The sequence below is a fragment of the Fonsecaea pedrosoi genome (assembly GCF_000835455.1).
Source record: "Fonsecaea pedrosoi CBS 271.37 unplaced genomic scaffold supercont1.2, whole genome shotgun sequence".
Classification (NCBI taxonomy): Eukaryota; Fungi; Ascomycota; class Eurotiomycetes; order Chaetothyriales; family Herpotrichiellaceae; genus Fonsecaea; species Fonsecaea pedrosoi.
The window spans coordinates 3,525,021-3,546,613 of record NW_013550614.1 but is presented as its reverse complement, the minus strand read 5'-3'; the positions used below and the strand labels follow the sequence as shown (position 1 = coordinate 3,546,613).

Below are 21,593 nucleotides of genomic sequence, written 5' to 3'. Positions count from 1 at the left end.
ATGAGCAGTTATCAATACATCTCTCGATCGACATGAGCGGAGAGTCCTCCACCAGTGTGAAGCTGTTGGCAAACGCAGTGTTCGGCCGCGGTCCCAGACAGCTTGCGAATGTGAAGGAGGAGACTTGGGTGGGACCCGGTAGAGTATTCGTCGTTGTGGGTGTGGTTGATACCGCGGTCGTGGTCGAGGCCGGGGGGTTTGTTGAAGAACTAATAGAGCTGCTGGGTGTTAGGGAGCTCGAGCTGGTGCTGGAGCTGGAGCTGGAGCTGATCATAGTCTGTGAAGTCAGGGTGGAGGAGAAATCTTCAGAAAGAGAAGTGGATGTTGAGGGAGGTGAAGATGACGCAGACGAAGACGTGGAATCACCGACAAAGCTGCTCGTCGTTGACGTCGACGGTTGGCTGGGCGTGGAAGATGTTGGAGAGTCTGAAGACGTTGTTAAAGGCGATGACGGCAGGATTGAGGAAGAGACAGTCGATGGAGTTGAGGAAGATGAAGGAGACGAAGTTGTAACAGAGGAAGAAGAGACACCTGGGTCGGAAGTGCTCATGCTAGGAAGACCTGCACTTGTGGATGCTGAACTTGGGTTGATTACTGTTGCGGTAGTCGTCGAAGACAGAGTATGAGACTGAGACTGAGACTGCGTCGGTGTCGCGGTAGCAGATGCGCCAGAAGTCGCAAAGGAGCTCACAAAATGGGATGAAAGGGACATCGTTGACGACGATGACCCCAAAGTAGAGGTTGAACCCGCACTACTGACGGTTGAGGGTTGATTGGCCGGTATGGACGATGAGCTTGACGCTGTCGAGCTTGAAGAGGATAGCTGCCCGCTAGTCGAGGTCGCGGTAGGGCTTCTTGTTGACGTTGCCACTGACGATGACGACGAAGAAGAAGGTCGATTCGTGGTCGGTGCCATTGACAAGCTGGAAGTCGACGACACACTGGACAAGGTAGAGGTGGTAGAGGCGGTACTGGTTGATGACACGGTTGAAGATCGGGAAGTCGAAGACGTGATAGACGAGGATGAGCTCACCGAAGCTGTGGACGTACTCTGAGAGCTGCTTCCCGTGGATACCACCGTTGTCGTCGAAACATCAGACGTGGTGGAAGAACCATCGTCGGTCGTCGTCCCCCCCAAGGGAACACCATCCGTAAAGCTCGACGTCGGTGTCTCCGAAATCAGCGAGAACGACGTCGACGAAGTGGTTCCCGCAGCGACATAGTATTGGGGCGTGACTGAAGTCGCCACGTATGATGTACTGCTGCTGCTCGAGGTCCGCTTTCGCGGGTCGTCCGTCACCTGTGGATAGGCATAGTAGATGAGCCTGGCGCTGTTGAAGTTGGGATCCGCAGGGGTACTTCCGACGTTTCGTTTCCAGAAGCATGCTCTGGTGCTGACCCTGTATGTCACGCCGCCACAGATGTTGCTGATGTTGAAGGTGTTCCAGTAGCTACATCCAGCCACGCAGTCCTCGAACGAGTTCACGGGGTAATTGGGATAGGGTCGTCCAATATCAGACCCGCCGATGTTGACTCCACATTCAACTTCGTACTTGTAATCCCCGGCTTGGACGACGGTGAAGTTGTACGTCGGGCACAAACTCGTCGTTGGTACTGGGGTTGAGGACGAGATGGTTGATGTGCTGGACGGAGTAGGCTGATTGCTTGCAATATACGTTGTAGCATTGCTGCTGACATTGGCATTAGGATCCACCAATTGATAGACCCGAATCGAGTTGATGCTCCAATAGCTATTGACGGGTCAGTCCCAGGGTTTGGTCCAGAGGAGGTTCTGCAATACGTACGACTGTTGGAATGCTCCAGGCTGAGCCGCCACATAGGCGTTGCAGGTGGAATAGCCAGTATTGATGGCGCAAGAGTTTGTCGTCGAATTCCACACACTGGTTGCTCCTGCATACTCTCCGCAAAAGGCATTGTTCAGGATGATCTTGTGGGCTTGGAAATGCTGGTCAAAGACACAAGAACCCTGCATCTTGGCCGCCGGCAGACCCCAGGACGAAGGATTGGGAGTCTTGCTGGTGATGTCGCTGGGGATCGAGCCTCTGGGAAAGAACCACACACTGACAAAGTCTGAAGTCCACTGCATCGCATAGACGCCGCCACCGATGGCGTTGAAGCCGGTGCCGTAGCTGGCCGGTCGATTATCGCGTATACCGCAGCCGACATTGTAGCCAGGCTATGGCCCTGTTAGCATCTTCCACCCGAAAATCACCATGTCACTTACATAGTAGGCGCAATTGTTATTCGACAACTGGCCTGTCATGGTCCTGCTATCCCCAGCAATCGTACAATTTGGGCTCCTATTCCATCCATCAGCAACGTCTCCCACAACATCCTCGTGTCCACATACGTATGTAATGTCGCCGCATTGTAGTTGGCCATATTTGCTCCTTCCATGATATCGATTTCACCGTTGTTAGGCCAGTTGGGTCCCAGTGTCCAGACTGTGATTGATTAGCACATTGTCTCCATCCCTCGCTGAAAGAACATACATGCAGGCCAACTTCCACAAACTCCTCCCGGCGCGTGATTGAAATCCCCGATGAACAATCCATGGGTCCATGATCTTTGCGTGGATATGCGGACGCTGGGTCTCCCTGCTGCTTGTGTGGATCCGATCACCGTGTTATAATCGGAACCAATATAGATCGCTGAGCTGTCGCTGGCATCGATCATGCCCATGAGTTCAGCAGAGCCCTGACTATAATACCTATTCAACTGTCAGGCCCTGCATCTCGATTCTTTGTTCGCTATCACTCACGTTACAAATCCTCCTGTTGGGTCGCCGCCCTGTTCAGCGTCAGCCTTGTCAGAGAAATCGCGTGCACTCATACGACTCACGGTAAAAAAGTCCCATCCTTGAAAGAAATTGGAGCCCGAATACTCCGAGTCCAGCTGATAGATCGAGCTAGTAAAGCCAAGGACATTGTGGAAATACACAAAACACACAAAAAGTGTATGATAAGCCGCACATCGGAGAGAAAAGGAATGGACAGCCATGATCGGCAACAGCAGGCAGACGGTTGCGCTTCAACGGATACGCGAAATGGAGAGTCAAGATCATAATGAAGGCGTTTGGACGAAGCTTGGAACAGATTCCATCGCGAGATCTGCGAGGAATGTGCACGGGGCCTGGCACAACATTGTGGGGGGAAAAGGAAGGGGGCTATCCATGTTCTCATTTTCACAGACTCCAAGAAACTGGAGCGGAACTCCTTCTCAGTATGACAATGGTGTCGCCCTGCTCCTGTTGCAGATGTGGAGAACAAGGCGGCTATGGAAGACTCAAACATTGTAGAGGCCGCTGGTTGCCGCCCGGCGTACTCGCACCCATGTATTGACCGTGCTCTTGTTGTTTGAAGTCCCTCTCGCTTTACCAAGACTGGTTATGGATAGAGTGCCGTATATCCACGAAGAGGGTCCAAGTGCGACTGTCTTCTCGTGGGCCATCGATCAATAGCAATGCCACCGAGAGTATGCGACCACGTGCTCAGCGTGGTGTAGGTCACAGCGACCTCTTCATTGGCGACTTACCATTCGATGAGCCGATGTGCGGCATGCTGTCTGCCGAGCTGCAATGGGTTTTTGGATCACAGGCGACTCAGCCGCTGAGGGACGTTGGGTTGCGATTCCACGTAGGCCCTGTTGTGTCCAGTCCTCTGGAGTCAGGAATGACCTTCCGGTGCAAGTCTCAACGACATGCCTCGCAAGGACTCCCGGTTTGTCCACCCTAATCCTTCTCCCTGTAAGGCTGTATCTCTTCACTGAGTGTACGTTGCGAGGATCGAGAACTGTGATCATTTCCGTGGTGCTCATTGTGAATCTGCACTTCGATTTCCTTCTCCCCCTGTACAGCTTCTTTCGTCTTCTCCTCGCTGAATGGTTGAGGCGCTTCCTGGATCTGGACAGCCTCCGTATCACTTGGGGTCTTCTGGGGTTTCTTTGGCATTCCTTTTCGCATATTATATCCTCCTCGCCAACCTATCCATCCTTGTTCATGCGGACCACGTAAGAGACACACAACCAACGCCGCAGAAACAAACCCAACACTTGCCGACCCGGAAGAGATCCATCCACCATCAGCGTAAAGCGAGTTCCCGACGGCGGTGCCAATCAACTGGCCCACAAAAACGCTGACCATGTAAGCTGTATTGACTCGGTTCCTTGCCAGGGGCGCGACTTTATAAATGGCCGTCCGGTTGGCGATCTGGCTGGTCTGCAGGCCAATATCGATGCAAATTGCCTCAATCACGGGCCCAGCCACCGTAAATTTGCCGGTATATGTTCCAATGACCACACCGACCAAACAGATAACTTCGCCAATGATGACCGAAAAGAGCGGTTGGTGCTTCTCCATGACTGTTCTGGCAAAAATAGGACCCCAGGACATGCTGCCAATGCCGATCAGAGCAAACAGACCAATGACCAGTGAACTGTAATGGTATGGAGATCCCGCAAGGAGGAATGTAAGGGTTGTCCAGTAACTGGTAAAGGTCGTCGCGGTGAACATTCCGACTAGACATGCCTGGACCAAAACCGGATACTTGACCACGAGCTTCACGATGTCCCACAGCAACATTGGATACTTCTTCCAGATATTCTCGCCCGGGTTTGTTGAAGGATAATCTGGCATGAACAGATACAGCAAAATCAGGATGAAGTACTGCAATCCGAATGAGATCCAGTAAATATAGCGCCAACCGATGTATCTAGCAACGACGCCGGACAAGAGACGGGCAATTAGCATTCCCAGCAGCATCCCCGACACGACAATAGACAGAGACGTCGACCGCCGGTGGGGAGGGGCCATGTCGCCGACCAGTGGCAGCATCAACTGAGGTGTCACAGTTGTCACACTTGTAATAAACGTGATAACTCCAAAAGCAGCAAACGATTTGGTGACGCAGAGGCCGATCCTGTAATGAACATCAGTTCGACCATACCACACCCAAAAGGATCTCGCTCAGCGTACCACAAGGTCGCAGTAAACCAGACCAGCCAAAGCACAAACGGCCGCCTCTTGACCAAGTCCCCCAACGGGCACAAGAACAGCAATCCACCCGCATATCCGGCTTGTGCGAGAGTCGGGATATAGGAAGATTGCTCGTCGGTAACGTGGAAGTCGTCTGCGAGGAGGTTGAGGATTGGGTGGGTGTAGTAGAGGTTCGCCACGGTGAAGCAACCGGCGAACGCTACAGACTGTCAATTTCGTGTGACTTATCCGGGGCAAGGTTTCTTTCCTACCAAAGAGCACATTCAATGCCATTGAGAACTGAAACGGCTTCTCGGGGTCATAGCGACACCTCGATGGCACATAGGTCAGGCAGGCGTACACCTTCTGGAGGAACGTCCTTCCCGAGCTCGGGTCGCTATACTGATGGGTGGTCGCTGGCGGTGCCTCAACGCTCAGGGCATTCTCGGTTCCCCGAGGAGACGCTTCTTCTGGCTGCGACATGACGCTCAGCAGCCACAACTTCAAAACCGCAGACAGCACCGAACAGCGAAAGAAGAGGAGCCATGACTTCTCCAGGTCCTCGACTCTGGCTAATATTAACAGGAGGAATTGGAGATAGTTCTGGTGCGAAGGCTAATGTCCGTTGTACGGCGTACGCAAATGACGCGAAGATAAATCGGATAAAGGATAACGGGTAAGGATCGAGGTGGAGAGAAAGACAAGAATCTCCGATCGTTTCTTGGAGCAAGGAGCCTGATCTGTCAAGCGATTCGCGGAATCTGGCCGGGCAAAGGCGTCTTGCTCGGCATCTACGCCGATGCACAGCCAGCTTGCCAGTACGAAGTACTTAACCGTGGCTAGAAAACAGCAACACTTCTTAATATATATAAAAAGGTAGAATATGGAAGTGGGTCGAGTCGGGGAGCCACACACTGCTGTATGAATGCACGATTTTGAGCCTGGTAGGATCCCAAGCAAGGGCGTGTCGACTTTTGGCCAGGAATGAGTACCCGTGCAGACCACCGAACAGATAAGTAGAAGAAGAATAAAGAACAAACAATATCGGCATCCCTCCACCAGTTAGTCTCTTTTCCGCTGGGAATTAGGCAAGGCGATCAAACAGAAGTCTGGAAAGCAACAAGCTGAGCAGAGAAGACATGGCAAGAAAGGTAAAGGCAGGGGTATCCAAAGGCACGAGGCCTCCATTTTGCCGCACCGTCGAAAAGCTCACACAAAGATGGCCGCCCATTTCATCGTCAGTGTCATTAGTCATGTCATTATGGTCGTCAGGTCATGTCACCGGGACTCGTACGTTTTTGGTCGGTTTCGGTCTGCGAATGTCCTCGCGCAAATCTTTGAGCGTCTTGACAAAGTCTTCGGCATCTATACAACGTCAGCCACTCTCCCATCGAACGGGGAGAGTACGTATTCGGAACGACCTACCTGTGAAAACTTCAAAGTCAAGAAGATGCTCGCCGTTTGCGCGGACGTGGGGTGAGTATTCGGAAGAGAAGACATGGCGTTGAAGTTCAGCAAGATAAATCGTGGAGCTATTTTTAGGCCATCGAAACCAACTAGGCGAGGTGATTTTGTGCGTGATAAAAGCTGTCCAGATGGGTGTGCTGCTGGAAAACTCAGCTTTTTGCATTCTCCGAGGCGGCAGTGAGAGCTTACTCTTTCATTTCTTTGTCGAGGACAGCGGCTTCGAGCCGCACGGCGTCCGTCCTCTTGTCACGGTACAATCGTAGGACATGCCGGTAACCACCGTCACGGATGGCCCTGACTGGATCAGTTTCGACCTCATCGACGAGAGCATCTCAGCAGCTCACCCGGCAAAATGGAGAATCTCGCCATCAAGATCATGGTCGATGTTGCGGAATTGCGAGGTGCTGTCATGTGAACGAAGCGACAGAAAGGTACAATGGAAGATGACGAGCCCTGAAACGATCAGCGACATCCCCAGCAGCACAGCTTGAGCACTGACATTCGTACGAAGTGAAGTTGAGGCTTGTCCAACAAGTGCTAGCACCTCGAACTGTCGGACAACAAAGGTACAGCAATGACCCAGAGCGACGTATGTGTAATTCACTCAAAGGAAAGCAAGACATTCGAAGGTTCTTTCGATTGTCATGCCACTCGCAGACGAGTTTGACGCGGTAATCGCGAGCACGCCAATAGAATTTCGTTCTCAGTCCGCCCGGGAATTTTCTGGCCACGGTGAGTCTTCTATCTTCAAACACTCGACAAACCTTACAGTTGGAGGATCCTTTCATATTCTGGATCCGGTCGCCTACGGTAGCGTGCATCCACATCACCGAAACAGCAAGATCTGTTGAAGAAGCAAATGGGTAAGTGAATGTCTGAAGCCAGAGGAAGATTATTGTCCTCACGGGTTTGGGTCCACATCCAGAGGAGTACTGGGCAGATTATTGAATATCTTGGTCGCCCAGTGATTGGTTTCCGAGTCGACACTCGAGGTTTGACTGAGAGTGGAAAAGGTGGTGACGGGTGAAGCAGGAGAAACTGGGGACAGAGGTGGCGGACTGGGAGCCGCTTGGGGTTGGAATGTCTCATAACTGTCCTGGGAGGTTGCCGGCGACATGGGTCGTTGAGGCTCTGGTCTTACCCGTTCATGGGACGGGAGAGGTTTGATAACTGCTGCTCGTCAATACCAAGCATGGCCACTAGCGAAAGGGACTGAGTGACCTTGGTGGACTGGTACCACAGAAAGAGTAGGAAAGGTCTCGGAAGCTTGAATTAATCGTCTGTCTTCGCGTTGTAGGGTTTGTAGGTCAAAAATCTCGAGTCGCAGATCCTCGAGGTGTCGTCGATTGAAGGATTGCCTAACCAAAAATGCTCCTGAGCGACGGCCAGTTCAGGGCTTTGGGAGTACCATACCTTGAGAGAACCTTGCATAGCGAGTAGGTGAAGAGTTTATATGTTTCTAGTCGGGTGTGAAGGGTCTGCTTTCCCATGTTCATGCAATATCGGGCGACTTCTTTCCAGGCATCTTGGTAGTCTGCCGCGACCGGGACGCGAGGCAACTTGCCTAGGATGGTCCATACGTCTTGAAGGGTGAAGGCGACACTGTGCTGGAGGAGTTTCAAGTCGCCTGCAAAGGTCGAGGTGACCTTGCCGCTCACCGCGTCGATCTGGTTATTGAGTTCCCGCAGTGCCCAGCTCAAGCCGTTCAATCCCGTGATGGCCAAGGTGATGTCCTGCTCATGATCTTGATCGCTGCTCCGGATCGTGCTGAGAATTTCGGCAATGTCCTGGGCTCTCCCAGCCTCCTCTCGTAGAAGTAGATCCATGCATGATAGACGGGGGGGATGCGCCTCGGAATCAGACTGACAGATGAGAAGAAGCCCAGATCGACTCGAGATGTAGTGGAGAGGCTCCTTTTGTGCTGAAATTGAGATGCGGGCCCAGGATAAGAGCGGGCTGGAACTGACAATCTCGTAATTCGCGCGGAGGCAAAGCTCATGCAAGCCGTTGACGTGTCAAGCGGACAGCAGGCGAAGCCGAAGGTTGAAGGGACCGATGCATACCTAGACACAACGCCGATTTGTCACCGGCCAGCATGCGCATGAACTGTCGCAGCACAAGCCCTTAGGCTGTCCACCGTTGACCACTGTCATGCTTCGTACCAGCTTTTAAATGACCCTTGCGACCCCCTCAGAGATGTCAATTTTTGTCCTGTTTCTGCGACCCGTCGAGGAAAGACAGGGACAAGACTGGAGCAGTCTGGCAGTATCGGATTTCTTCGACGAAGGTGGCCAGATCTCATGCAGCATGCTGCAGGCAGAGGATTTTGCTGCCTAAGTTAGGGCGTCCAAACATTTTCTCTGATCGCTTTTCCAGGAGCAACAGTCGCAGGTGGGCGAAGCGAGGCTTTTTATGCGGGGCGACGTGGTTCTACTTAGTTGTTGGGAAAAAGAGATGCTTCCTACCTGAACTTCGCGAGTCGCTCACGCACGCCCTCCGTCAGCATGAGATCCGTTCTTCTCGCAGGGAAATTACCCAGGTGACAAATTGCACGTTCAGCAATGAGGACGCGTGGAATGATTGTGGTGAGTGTTGAGGATTCCGATACACACAAACCTCGTCTAGAATATGTACCAGGCGTACGTGTTCAGGGCCTCAAATATCATTCGACTCGAGATGCATCACAATGAAGATAGAAGAGAGAGCCATCATTTGAGCCTTTATGAGGTTGGAGGAAGTCAAACTGCGCCCTTCTTCTGCTGTTGCTGCTGCTGCCTGTGGCCAAGCCCAAATAGAGTGGTAGGGAAACGGGGGGCTGAAACGCGACAACGCCCGCCAGAAGGATCGGTAATGCTCTCAGCACAGCGTGATGGATGGCTCAAGCTTCCAAAGCTGGTCAAGCATGTCCACGACCAACTGGAATACACGGACCAAGGCACGTTGGGCGATTCAACAAAACACCGAGCAAATCACTACTGGAGAACCAGCAAGAAGTTATCAATTGGATCGTTTTGCCAGACATTGCATTGCATAAAAAGCTAGTATACAGCACGGATCATAGTATGCTTATGCAATGTTTGCAGCTCAGCTTTCCGGTTCGTGATCGTGATGATGATGGTGGATGATGTGCCTCACCTCACGACAACATGACTTGATCTCCGAAGGTCAATGATTCCAGCCGTGAGCTGCACTTCGGAAGCATACCGACCCTGTCCATAACTGACTCCCATAACCCCTGCCTCCCAGCCGATCATTGCTAGTGAAAACATGATGACAGAAAAAGAGAAATATCCCACTGGACCTTGAACGCAGTTGCGAAAGACCTCGGATCACGCGTCGTGGGCGCGAGACCGTTTAGTCCTCGTCATCGTCGTCTTCACCAGCCTGGTGTGTTGTTAGAGCATGTCCCTGTCTCAGGGAGGAAGGCAACGTCACTCACGTTGTATTTCGCCTTTTCGTCCTCATATCGCTTCTTGTCGGCGGCGGCCTTCTTCTCGTACGGCTCGCGTTGCTTGTCGCTCAGGGCCTTCCACTTATCACCGAGCACCTTGCCGACCTGGCCTGTGGTCTTGTTAGCTCATGGGGTCATCTGCCCAAGAGGAGAGTGGGCGTACCGAAGCTAATGCCAGGGTTCTCCTCGCGGACGTTCTCACGCTGCTCGTTGGCGAAGAACATGTAGGCAGAGAGGCCACGCTTGGGAGCATTGGGGTCTGCGCATCAAGTCAGTCAGGTTTTCACGATGAGCAAAAGTATGCACCAACCCTTCTTCTTCTTCTCGGCTCCACGGCCCTTAGCCTTGGTATTCTTTGCGCTCGCTTTAGGCATTTTGGTTGTGGAAGATTGCTTCGGGTTGATCGCGGTTGCGGGATTGCTGGCAGTCTGCGTATCGCGTTGTTTAGCCATGGTACCGATAGAGTGAGAGTTCAACGTGAAAGAGGATCGAGTGGTAGAAAACAAGGACTTTGGGGAAGCGCGCAATAACAAGCGTCGAACGACAATCGCGTAGAGAACCCGGATAACACACTCAAGGTGAGAGGGAAACAGAGGCGGGTGGTGTAGGTGCAAGCTGGGAGGGCCGAGCGCAGGCGATTTGGGATTGTTTTGGAAGAGTGCATTCGCGTCCCAAACGCGTGTTTTGAGAGCAACAATGGGCGATTGGAATGCGCTTGGACTCACCGACGCAAGGAAAACGCGTCAATGAAGTGGGTAGATAGCTGGGGAGTGGTTGGTGGTGGTGGTCAAGACCTGTAGGGCGCTGGGTGCTGGAGACGGCGACGACGAGGTCGCAAAAGGGAGCAAACAGTGCAACAGGATGATGAGAAGAGCATTTTGCATCGCAATTTTGCGCGCAAGCTATGGAAGAAGAGTATGGGTGGTGTGGAGGGTGAGGGTGAAAAATAGTCTAGAGAAGAAAGTGAGTACTTACAGTGTATGAGGGTGATTTGGTGGTAGTAGTAACGCAGTTGGCAGCGGCGCTCACAGTGTATGCACACACAGTACAGTGTATGAGGGAGAGTGGTAGTAGGAGGAAAAATGTATGGGAGAAGGGTTGGGAGGTGGGAGGGTAGGGTAGGGTGGGAGGCTGAGGGCTGATGGGCAGAGAGGGCTGGGCTGACCTACTACGACTGGGTAGTAGTACGTACTGAGAGGGGAGTAGTGAGCCGAGTGGTGGTAGTAGTGAGTGAGCGGATAAGACAAGAGCGAGTGAGGGCGAGAGCAAGGAGAGAGAAGGCGGGCAGGACCAGACTCCCCGAACTCTTCCCTCTCCTTCTCCTCCTCCTTACCTCCTTGGGCCCTGGATGGTTGCTGGGCCCCCCCCCCTTTGGCCCTTTGGAGAGTTGATCCTGGACTGCCGCTGCCCTGCTTTGCACCACTTGCACCACTTACAAACCACTTTGGTGACTTTGCACCACTGCACCACGCAATCATCAACCACTACTGAAGTTGCTATGATTGAAGCTAATACCATTGACTCCGTAACCCGCCAAACCCCGTTCAACCAAAAGCTGCTCCTCGTACAATCATTGCCATGTTTTGATCTTACCCAGTTCACTCCTCCTTTTCCATCCACTCACATCTCTCCAAACTCCCTCCTCCCCCTCTTCAACTCCTCATGGCTCGGTGGTTTACCAGCTGAATCAATCAATCAATCAATCAACCTATTGATCTCATCACTCTACATACTACCCACGGCTTCGCTCACTTCCCCCTCTCTCTTGCGCAGATTCCTCTACCTCTCCACTCTCTTCTCCTATCTTTTCCTCTCCTTGTTGCTCAGCACCACCTACTACAGCTCATGTACCTGCGCCCTTTTTCTTCAGGCCCGCAATAACGCCTGCCCACCTCCCTACCTTGAGGGAACCCACTTTCTTTGATCGTCAATTGCAGCCACTGGACAATCATTGACGATAGTGATGGCGCCATGCTGCAACAATCCTTTCTCCCGGAGCGATTTGCACCATATTTGCTTGTTATATCTTTGCCGTGCGCAGCAATGAATCAGACTAGGCCAAAGCTCAGATCATAACAACATCCACTTTCGGACACCAACTCTTGCCGCTTGGGATACATCAGGTGTTTTGCTCGTGGAACTCATCTCCCCTTCCTTCTGCTCACTTGCCGCCAATATCTTGGTATCCCAGCCCCCTTGTTACTGCTTCATTATTATTCCTCAGCAGATGGGTTTCAATTCCGTCTCGTACCCACCACCACCACACCAGACTCAAGCCGTGGTTGCATTTCTGGACATAAACTTTCTGGCTTTCCCATGGTGTAATTGAAGGTCACCAAGGATGGGAAATGAAGGTTACCGAGTAGACAGACTCTGGATGTTTGCTGTATCCGAGGATGCAGCGGCAGGGAGAGTCTTCCTACCCGTACTTGTGGTGCTTGTACCTATCGAGGCTACGGACCTTGCTGCAAAGGTATCTTGGCACACCAGCACCTCTCAAGCATTTATTTAGGTAGGTTTTAGGTGTTTCTGGTGCGCGCATTTTATTTCCAACGTGACGCTACAGCATTCTTCACGCCACGGTCCACGGTCCACATACGGATTGACGGACCTTGAACTCTTCCCGCTACCACTACCGCGGAGTTTAATGCCCAGCACCCATGCCCAGCACCCTACGAGAAGGCAAGGCCCCCCAACCCAACACAGCACAGCACAGGAAAATAAACTCGTGAAGAAAAAGCTACTTGCCTTTGCACTCGCTGCCTGCTCGCTCGGTACCTGGTTACTTGGACCTTGGACCTTGGTATTACTTGTCCCGTCTGCCTCCCTGTACCGAGTACATACATACAAACCTCGATACCTAGTAGCTGTAGGTACGAGTTAAAAAAAAAAACCTTGTTTCCAGTCCGGTCCACAGGTACCTCCTTGTCCTCTCACGAAATTACCCAGACACGAGACATGCTAGGGCTGCAAATTATTGTCTTGTTGACGAAAAAGCATACCTCGTACATGCATGCATGGTGGATGGCAGGTGGAGGGATGGATGGAGGGATGGCTCGCCCGCCCGCCTGCCTACCCTGCCCGCCTGTGGCCCGGGCCACAAAATCTTGCCGTCACGTGTGATGCTCGATGTGCGATGTGCGATGTGCGAGACGGGTAGAACGAATAACCGGCGACCTCTGCCTCGTCTGTCCTGCAGGATCATGAGCACGCACGAGCTGCGTCAGTGATATTGTCACGTGTGATCACGTGATGTATTTCAGCTGCGCAACACACAGACCACCAAGTACGAGGTATAAACAAGGATGTTCTAGTGAAGGCATGCAACTCTCTCAATTCGGTGGAGGAAGAGCCTCTTAAATGAATGACAACGGACAAGCCACGTTCCCAACTGCCATGTTCAAAATAGAGCTTTTGATTTTGCTTCCTATAGGCGTCAATCTCTCCCGTGGTCACGGCTACGATTGTCAAAATGCTGCAGAACCACGACAACCATTCCCCCAAAGTTACAGTCTGCATCAGCCCCCATCGCGATACATTCTACATAGTTTTCTTGCCACAGCCATCGCCATAGACGTGTCTCCATAACTACGACCGAAACTCCATGCTGAACAATTTGTCCCAAGGTCTCTCCCTCGGCTTTGCCGGAGGTGACGGAGTCGAAGCAGTCTCAGCTCCTGCAACACCTGCAGGATTCCTCGCTGGACTTGCTGTTGGCGTCGTTACGTTCTGGTTCCTCGCTTTATAGGGGGATTGTGATGTGCTTCTCGGACTCGGGGCTGAATATGTCGGTCTCTTGTTCAGTCGTTGCGCCGCCAGAGGCGGCTCATTCTGCATCGCTCTGAGGGCAGCGTAGCCAGCTGCAAGGCCTTGAGGATGTCTTGCTATCGCGGCCGGGCCCGCAAGCTCAGACCCAGGAGGGTGGTCACCACTCTGTTTTTCTCATCAGTTGCTACAACTTTTCCTCTGGCTTATGGGCCGAGAAGAAGATCTCGCCTCACCACTTCAAAAACCTGTGCATCCTCCCGATCCGTCTGACTCGCTTCAGTGGGACGGCGCACGATGCTGGGGACACTCGCATTCCCCGCCTGACCCTGGCCCGGGCCTTGGTGCTGACTTGAGCCTGCCAAATTCCGCCCTTCAGGCTCGTCATTCTCGTTTTCTGCGTCTGCATCCGCGTGGGCGTCATCATCCGGGATGGGCACAGTTCTGGCGCTTGCATCGTGTGGAGGCGCCCGCCTTTGCTCGACGTCCGTGTCGCTTGAAATGGGCGCCAATGGTGTAAGCTTCGATGAAGGCATCCCGTCCTTAGCGGTGCTCCGGTCCTGAAGCTTGCCCTTGAGATCCACGCTCTTTTTACTCCCTGAGCTCGACCGCCGACTGTCCAAGCTCTTGGTCAGCGTCTTGGTGACCATCGTCGTCGTGGCGCTGCCGCCGCCACCCATGCCCATACTTGACTTGTGCTCCTTCCTGCCCAGCCCCATATGTCCTTTGACCTCGACATTGCTCGCTGTCACGGTTGACTTTCCCACGGAAGGTGTGCCAGGCGCGCCCAATTTCTCTTCTTGGGCATCAATCATATACCACCGCAGCCCGTCTGACAACTCGAAGGGATTCTCATCGTCAACACTCCGGGTCGACCCACCATCATCCACGATCGAGCTCGCTATACCCACGGTTGAAGACGAGGTGTTACCACGCATGCTCCTACTCAGATCCACCACTCTCTCTTCTATCTTCGTGATTCGTGCAAGCAGCCAGTCTCTCGATTGTAATTTATGTGCATCCTGCTCTCTCAAGAAGTAATGTGGTGCCCCAACGTTGAATGCCGCCCAGGGTCTTGTTGCTTGATTCCTCGTCGGTAAAAACAAGGCCAAGTCTCCTTCCTTGAAGCTCCTGTATGCGATTTTATCGTGCGCCTCGGCCTGAGACCGGTGATTTCGTTCTCGGTAGGCACGAGAATCCTTCTGGTATTTCTTCGCCAGCGTTTCGACGTCCTTGTAGCGCTTTGTGATCAGGTCGATCGTGCTGTCCATATCCAATCTCGACAGGGCGGAGAGGAAGCCAGAGTATTTTGTCGATTCAGAGGTGAGGTCATTGTCGGACGTCCAATACAGGGTGTCCAGGTCCGACGGGTCGGAGTAGTGTTGTGCTGGCGTGGAACCGGAAATGGTTCGCTTCATAGCAGTGCCTGGCCCTGACCCTTCGTTGCCACTGAGCACGGCGCTAGCATTAACTTTACTTGCGCGCTGAATTACCAGCGTGTCTTCCTGTCGGGAAACATAGTAGCCAAATTGCTCGAGCATGCGAATGATTCGATCGTGGTGGTGGAATAATCTCTCGGAAAGTTGTTTCGCCCTTTCACCCCTCTTATCAAAGTGTCTGCGCAGTTTCTCTTGTTTCTCTGCCGCGTTGGCAGCTTCCTGACTAAGATCTTCAATCTCATGTTTCAAGCGTTGAATGACACCTTCATCCTCGGCTTTCCGGTCCATCAATTCCGCGACTTTCATCTCTTCAGATTTCAGCTGCTGCCGGAGGGTATCAGAACCAGTCTCCCCAGCGGCAAACTTCTCGCGCAAAGAATCCATCTCCGCGCGTTCGCCCGCAAGTTCAGTCTTCAGCACAGAGATCTTGCTACGTTCTTGTTCGATGTCTTCCCTTAACTCATTCGCACGCTGTTCCATCGTGGACAGTTTCTTTGTGAGAGTTTTGATCTCACTTTCTGCACTGGCCAATTTCTCCTCAAGCGATTTGTTCTCCGCGGTAGCAAGCTGGAGAGAATCGTCGAGACCTCGAGCATGGATTGCGGCACCTTCGGACAGAATTTCCAGAGCATTGACGAGACGGTGAAGATCATCTGGAGGAGAACCTGCCGGTGATAGGTTCGAATGTGCGCTCTGCAGGATCGAGATGTATTCCTGTTGTTGATCTTCCATCGAGCGAAGTTGGTTCGCTAGAGTCATACTCTGGGATTGGGCGGATGCTCGTTCTTCCTTGAGTTGGTGAAGTTGGCGATCGAGCGTTGCAGCTCGCTCTCGGTGCGCAGCCGCCTCCTTTCGTGCAGACTCGACTCTGCGATCTGCCAGCGCAAGATCCTCCGCAGAGGTTTTCTTGAGCTGTTCCAACTCGTTCCGCAGGTTAATCATAGTCTGATCCTGTTCGGAGCGCAAATGATCTCTCGAGTCATTGAGACGATCAAGCTCCTCCTCAGCCTCTTCCAGTTTAACTTTGAGACGGTGTACTTCGTCATCCAGCAATTGTCGCTCCTCCTCGAATTCTTGTTTCTGCGCTTCGAAATTAGCCATTAGGTCTCGCTTCACCAATTCCGCTTCCTGCATCTTGTCTCTACTCTCAGTACTTGAACGCCGTTCTGCGTGAGCCTCTTCCTGTAACTTTTGGATCTGACCTTCTAACGCAACGATCTTCTGCACTAAAGACTTCTCGTCCTGGTTATTGGAGAGTCTTCTGAGCGAAACAGATGACCTCCGAGACAGGTCGCTATGCCTTTGTAGCGCACTTGGAGAAGGCGTCTGTTGTCGTTCAAAGTCCGCAGCGCTGCCAGGTTGGAAAATTCCACTAGCAGGCCGACTGAGCTGGCTTTGACGATGGAGGAGATCTTCCAACTTCCGCACACGGCTATCTGATGCGCGAAGCTTTTCCTCGAGTCTTACTTTCTCCTCCTGGAGACCTCTCACTTCATCTCCGCTGCGGAGAGCAGCACTTTGGCTAAGGTCATGAATACTCCCATTCTTGAAAGGCTTCGTTTTCTGCTTCCGGACAGGAGCATCTAAATCTTTCATTCGTTGCATGACTGATTGTACTGCGTCGTTGATACCGAGAGCTCTCAGATCGTCAACCCAAGCGAATATTTCGTCCCTGCTTACAAACGGCCAGGAATTTCGAGGTGCTGTTGCTTTCAGATCGATCAGTGCATCTTTGGCATTCATATCCTCATTTAGAAAGTCGCTGTGGGAAGCGGTCCATTTCTTTCGCCGTCTTTGCTCCTCCTCAGTCTGTAGAGAGAGATCTTCATGCAGAACATCGACCTCTGCCCGCATCCGCTCAGTCCACTCGGATCTACGAGTTGCTTCCACAAGTGTAGCGCCATAGACAAGCGGTAATTGGAAAACCCGGTTGAGAGCAGCAAAGTTGTCGTTGTCGTGGAAGTCCAGGTTGGTGATTTCGGATTGTAGTTCTGCAAGGCGAGATTGAATACCCGAGATAGTCTGAAGTGTGGAATACCAGTCATTAGACGCAGTGTTTCGTGTTTCAGAGGCACTCAAGGAAGCCTGGATAATCTCTTCCACGACGCCGTGCATGGCAGGCAACAATTCACGAGTATGCACAGCAGCTTTCCTTGACGCTGCAACCACGGATTTCTGATTGTCTTGCATCTGTACGACGTCTTCATAGTCCGAACTGATCCGCTTCGCCAGTGTCTCAGCCTCATCCAGCAGAGCATTGGTGTCGAAATCTGGCACTTGTGTTGAGCGGGCCTGAGCCTGACTTGTCTCCTGCTTCAATTTCTCCATGCCCGACTGCAGTTCGCGCAGCCTCCTCTCAAAATCTGCCGAGCTTTTTTCGACACTCTCCGCCGCAGCCTGCAGGTTATCTCGGTCCACCAGATCGAAAAGAGTCCCAACAGGTGCCGACGGGTCCTTGCCATCTGGCTCAGCCGGACGCCGCAACACCCTGACAACATCTTCGCGGACGGGAAGTTCTGCAAGTGTATCTACACTCGCTTGCCAATCCTTGAGGATCTCTCGATGTTCTTGTATATATCCCTGAGCCCACTGGTTTGTCTCCTCGAACCTCTGCTGTAGCGTCGTAACATGGTTTCGCAGGTTGTCCAGAGCGACCTTCATGGACCGAGCGATGACGGATGCCTCCTCTGCACAAATTTCAATGTTCTCCACCCCTGTTCTGGCAATTTCAAATGTGTCCAGAGCCCAGGTGCGCCGAGAGTTGAACAACTCGTGCCATGCTTTGAGGCTGGTCTCGTCGGTGAGAAAGGAAGGGGGATCGGAGAGTGGTTTGAGTCGGACATCATCTCGAGAGGGAGGTTTGGAGTCTGGGGAGAGAAACTGCTTGTCATAGACGTAGACCTCCTGTTCGTTGTTGAGATTCTTGACAATCTTGCCTCGAGCCGTCATCAAGATCTGGCGTGAGGCCGGAATAGCAGTGTTGGCTTCGATCCATGACCGCAGGTTGTCGACACGGGCCACGGGGTCGTTGAAGGTGAGAAGGCCGCCGGTATGAGAAATATAGACCTGTAGCGCCATAGTCTCCCCCTTCACCACCACCTCTGCAACTTCTCTAGTTCCGGGCAGATCTATCTGGGGAAGAGAGAGTCGCAGATGGCATTGGGCGAAACCGTTAATCCACACCGCGTCAGTCAGGCAGCATGTCGTGTGAATGGATGGAATTCTTAGTCAGCGAATCCGTCCTCGGTTGATCTTTCCATCGAGTCTCGGAAGATTTGTCCCGATTCGGTTACTGTGGCTGAATGGACACAACGGACTACGCCTATATGCAATGACTTGACTTGGTAGTAATGTCATTGGGCGCATGTACTTGTTTGTTGCAAGAGAGACATGTAAGGATCTTCTATGGTATCTATATGTGCCAGACTGAGAGTACTGTGTAGTCAGTCTCTTACCTTTGGTCCCGAGTCACACGACATCAAAAGGTCATCTGGGTGTCATCTGCAGGTCATCACGACGGATCCGAGTCAATCGACAATCAATAGGAACGCACATTCCCGCCCACGATGAGCAGTTTCCAAAACATCGAGAAGCCGTCCTTCGTATGGCACTGGAGGAGCTGGGAGGATTTCAAAGCCGCCTCATTGTTCACGTTGAGCAATTATGCCAACATCATTCTCCTGGCTCTCTTCCTTGTCTTGGCTTTAAACCAAGTGAGAGTCAAGAATGTGAGTTGTGTCAGCCTTGCCACTCAGGACCTTCCCAGCTATTCGCTTCGCGGACATCGTTGACCTCTCCTCCAGAAAGCGGCAAAGAAGATCGGGTTTGAGAATCGTTATCTCAAAGCCCCAGAGTTCCCCCCAGTGGAAGAACAACCGGAGTTCGACTGGGAAACCACGGAACCTCTTCGTATCCGACCTTTCAAACCGAAATACCATTTGACCATGGGTGAGTTCTCGTTCGATCCGCCACTGTTCCCTTCGTTAGCCTACTTGAACTCTCTTGTCGCATTACCTACAAGAAGAGGCTGACTCTACACGAGCCGAATCTGACGAGTCAGCACTTGAGAACCTCCCACCCTCGGAGTTACTAGTGATGGACAGGAACTACGCAGACCGGGTCGCCTACCGTCGTAAAATCATAGCCGAGCACGGTGAGCACGTCGTTGCTGTAAATGACGACTATCGCATTCGTCCCGCCGTGGTGGAACTCTACCAGTTTCTTTTTGGCACCTATCTGCCACTGCGCTTCCCCAGGATGTTCAAACTACACGAAACCGACTATGAGGAGGGCAAGACGTTTATGCTGGAAAACTTGGTGACGAAAGCACTGTTTCCCGCGAAACCGTCACCTCGCACATCGACCAAAATGCTTCTCGAGACTCTCGGACGAACCCTGGACGAAGACTTTCTCTTCCTGCTCCCCGAAGAAGGGGATCCGAGCATGGATAAGAAGGAGGCGGATAACGAAAGCAAAGAAGAAGACACGAAATATGTTCTCGAAGCCTACGTCTGTTGCTGTCCCAGCGGCTTCGACCCCCGCGAGAAACTTGGTAATCGACTCGCCAAGATCCACGACCCTGTGCCTGGCTACCCCCAAAAACTAGAAGCATCAATGGATCGATTCTTCTCCCGGCTTGAAGTGGGCAAATACGTCCGCCGGGTCAACTGGTCCGTTACCACGAACACGGAACTTTATGCGGCTGGGCGCGGCACCAACCACGCCCACGAGGGTGATGAGGTCGAGGAACTCGAGGAAATCGACGTCGACAAGACATTTGTGAGGTGTGAGAGGCAGACACTCCACAGGCTACCGAAGAGTAAGGCTCTGGTGTTCGCCTTCAAGACGTATCTATATCCGATCGCCCAGGTGAAGGAAGAAGGATCGGGCGAGGAACTCGCTCAGGCCATTGATGGGCTGAAGGAGGGTAGCGTGCCCGCCATGCACTTTTACAAACGCGGCGTCGTGTGGGGGGAGGCCGTCAAGAAGTACCTCAGAAGCTGATAGGCTCGAGGTTCGACGGAATGGAAGTTGCAGACATCGAAGAAGGGGAGCACTGTCTTCACGTAAATACGCCGATCTATCTCACGAGGTTCATGTCAATATATGTTTTTGTTTTGGTTTAAGTGCCACATCGAATAAATGAGTTCCCTCGAGACACGTCTATCCATCGATCTTGGGTACATATCTACAAGGTTGGCAGGATTTGGGACGGAGATTGATAGCTAGACGGAGGGATCTTGCAGGCAAGAACTTTTTTGTATTTATTTTTTTGGCGGCTCCTATGCCTTGTCGGAAGGAGCAGTGTCTTTGTCTATCTATCCCAGCCGCTCGACCACCTTGATCAGGTCTGCTGTGACACCCATCGCGGTGACTTCGCCGCCGGCACCCGCTCCTTGGATGACCAGCGGATTCGCACCATATCGCTTGGTATAGAAGCAGATCAAGTTGTCACTGCCCTTCAAGCCAGCGATCGGGGAACCCTTCTCGACCATTTCCAACCCCACTTTGACCTCGCCTTTGCCAACGTCCACCGACCCGACGTATCGCACAACCTTGTTCTGGGCGGCGGCTTGGGCCTTGTACGATTCCATCTGCTCGTCGAATTCCGGCAGACGGGCCATGAACTCGTCGCTCGATTTCGCCGACTCGAGCTCTTTCGGAATTAGACTCTGGACGGGGAAAGCGTCTGGGCCCTGAACTTTCAACCCGGCCAAGCGTGCGAGAATGGTGAGCTTCCTCGCGACGTCCATGCCATTGAGGTCGTCTCTTGGATCTGGTTCCGTGTAGCCCGCCTCTTTCGCCTGTTTTACGATGTCTGACCATTTTCCGTCGCCAGATCCGTCGACGGGGGCAAAGGAGTTGAACAGGAACGACATGGTTCCTGAAAACACACCTTCGATGCGTGTGACTTGGTCGCCCGTCGCGACCAGATCTTTCAAGGTGGATATCACGGGAAGGCCGGCACCCACGCTGGATTCATGGTATACCATGGCCTTTCCATTTGCCTGATCGACCGCGGAGAAGATGTCGTTCCAGAGCTGCAGGCTGCCGGAAAAGGCCTTCTTGTTCGGCGTCACGACGCTTATCCCTTTTTGCAGGAACGATGGGTATGCGTTTGCAACGTCTTGAGACGAGGTGTTGTCGACAAGTATAACCTTGCCCGGAGCCGACGAGAGATATTTGACCAGTTCATCGGGGACAGAGAGGAGTTTGGAGGAAGAGGATTGTAAGTCGGAGGGAGAGACGGGGGAGTAAGACGTGTTGTAGAGTTGTTTCGAGGAGCGGGAGAGAAAGATCAGTGAGGGGCGCAGGCGAGAAGGTAGCGAGGAAATCTGGGACAAGAAACAGGTGCCGACACCGCCGACGCCGATAACGGCGAGATAGATGCTGGGTGACGACATGTTTAGGAAATCTGAGGAGGTGAAAGCGATTTGCGAATTGACAGAGAATTGGGCGTGGAATATTTTCTCTGCTG

General features: G+C 52.5%; 8 protein-coding genes across 8 annotated transcripts; 2 read left to right on the top strand and 6 right to left on the bottom strand.

Moving 5' to 3' along the window:
- Window positions 1-32: 32 nt before the first annotated feature.
- Window positions 33-626, top strand: Z517_03236 (uncharacterized protein; the record flags this gene model as incomplete). The annotated part of the gene is made up of 1 exon (XM_013432344.1): window positions 33-626. One exon carries the CDS (start codon window positions 33-35, stop codon window positions 624-626), a length of 594 nt encoding a protein of 197 aa, XP_013287798.1.
- Window positions 627-830: 204 nt separating this feature from the next.
- Window positions 831-3,021, bottom strand: Z517_03235 (uncharacterized protein; the record flags this gene model as incomplete). The annotated part of the gene is made up of 8 exons (XM_013432343.1): window positions 831-971; window positions 1,034-1,751; window positions 1,806-2,197; window positions 2,246-2,321; window positions 2,372-2,465; window positions 2,514-2,731; window positions 2,783-2,811; window positions 2,863-3,021. 8 exons carry the CDS (start codon window positions 3,019-3,021, stop codon window positions 831-833), a joined length of 1,827 nt encoding a protein of 608 aa, XP_013287797.1.
- A 730-nt stretch (window positions 3,022-3,751) lies between these two features.
- Window positions 3,752-5,476, bottom strand: Z517_03234 (uncharacterized protein; the record flags this gene model as incomplete). Its single annotated transcript, XM_013432342.1, has 3 exons — window positions 3,752-4,937; window positions 4,994-5,213; window positions 5,266-5,476. The coding sequence occupies 3 exons, from the start codon at window positions 5,474-5,476 to the stop codon at window positions 3,752-3,754; spliced, it is 1,617 nt and encodes a 538-aa protein (XP_013287796.1).
- A 790-nt stretch (window positions 5,477-6,266) lies between these two features.
- Z517_03233 (uncharacterized protein) lies at window positions 6,267-8,286 on the bottom strand (the record flags this gene model as incomplete). Its single annotated transcript, XM_013432341.1, has 9 exons — window positions 6,267-6,358; window positions 6,419-6,597; window positions 6,650-6,754; window positions 6,805-6,913; window positions 6,960-7,183; window positions 7,230-7,304; window positions 7,366-7,591; window positions 7,661-7,818; window positions 7,874-8,286. 9 exons carry the CDS (start codon window positions 8,284-8,286, stop codon window positions 6,267-6,269), a joined length of 1,581 nt encoding a protein of 526 aa, XP_013287795.1.
- Window positions 8,287-9,814: 1,528 nt separating this feature from the next.
- On the bottom strand, window positions 9,815-10,363 carry Z517_03232 (non-histone chromosomal protein 6; the record flags this gene model as incomplete). The annotated part of the gene is made up of 4 exons (XM_013432340.1): window positions 9,815-9,844; window positions 9,900-10,021; window positions 10,075-10,170; window positions 10,222-10,363. 4 exons carry the CDS (start codon window positions 10,361-10,363, stop codon window positions 9,815-9,817), a joined length of 390 nt encoding a protein of 129 aa, XP_013287794.1.
- Window positions 10,364-13,882: 3,519 nt separating this feature from the next.
- On the bottom strand, window positions 13,883-18,193 carry Z517_03231 (uncharacterized protein; the record flags this gene model as incomplete). The annotated part of the gene is made up of 1 exon (XM_013432339.1): window positions 13,883-18,193. One exon carries the CDS (start codon window positions 18,191-18,193, stop codon window positions 13,883-13,885), a length of 4,311 nt encoding a protein of 1,436 aa, XP_013287793.1.
- A 488-nt stretch (window positions 18,194-18,681) lies between these two features.
- Z517_03230 (uncharacterized protein) lies at window positions 18,682-20,119 on the top strand (the record flags this gene model as incomplete). The annotated part of the gene is made up of 3 exons (XM_013432338.1): window positions 18,682-18,843; window positions 18,919-19,063; window positions 19,176-20,119. The coding sequence occupies 3 exons, from the start codon at window positions 18,682-18,684 to the stop codon at window positions 20,117-20,119; spliced, it is 1,251 nt and encodes a 416-aa protein (XP_013287792.1).
- Window positions 20,120-20,433: 314 nt separating this feature from the next.
- Window positions 20,434-21,519, bottom strand: Z517_03229 (uncharacterized protein; the record flags this gene model as incomplete). The annotated part of the gene is made up of 1 exon (XM_013432337.1): window positions 20,434-21,519. One exon carries the CDS (start codon window positions 21,517-21,519, stop codon window positions 20,434-20,436), a length of 1,086 nt encoding a protein of 361 aa, XP_013287791.1.
- Window positions 21,520-21,593: the final 74 nt, after the last annotated feature.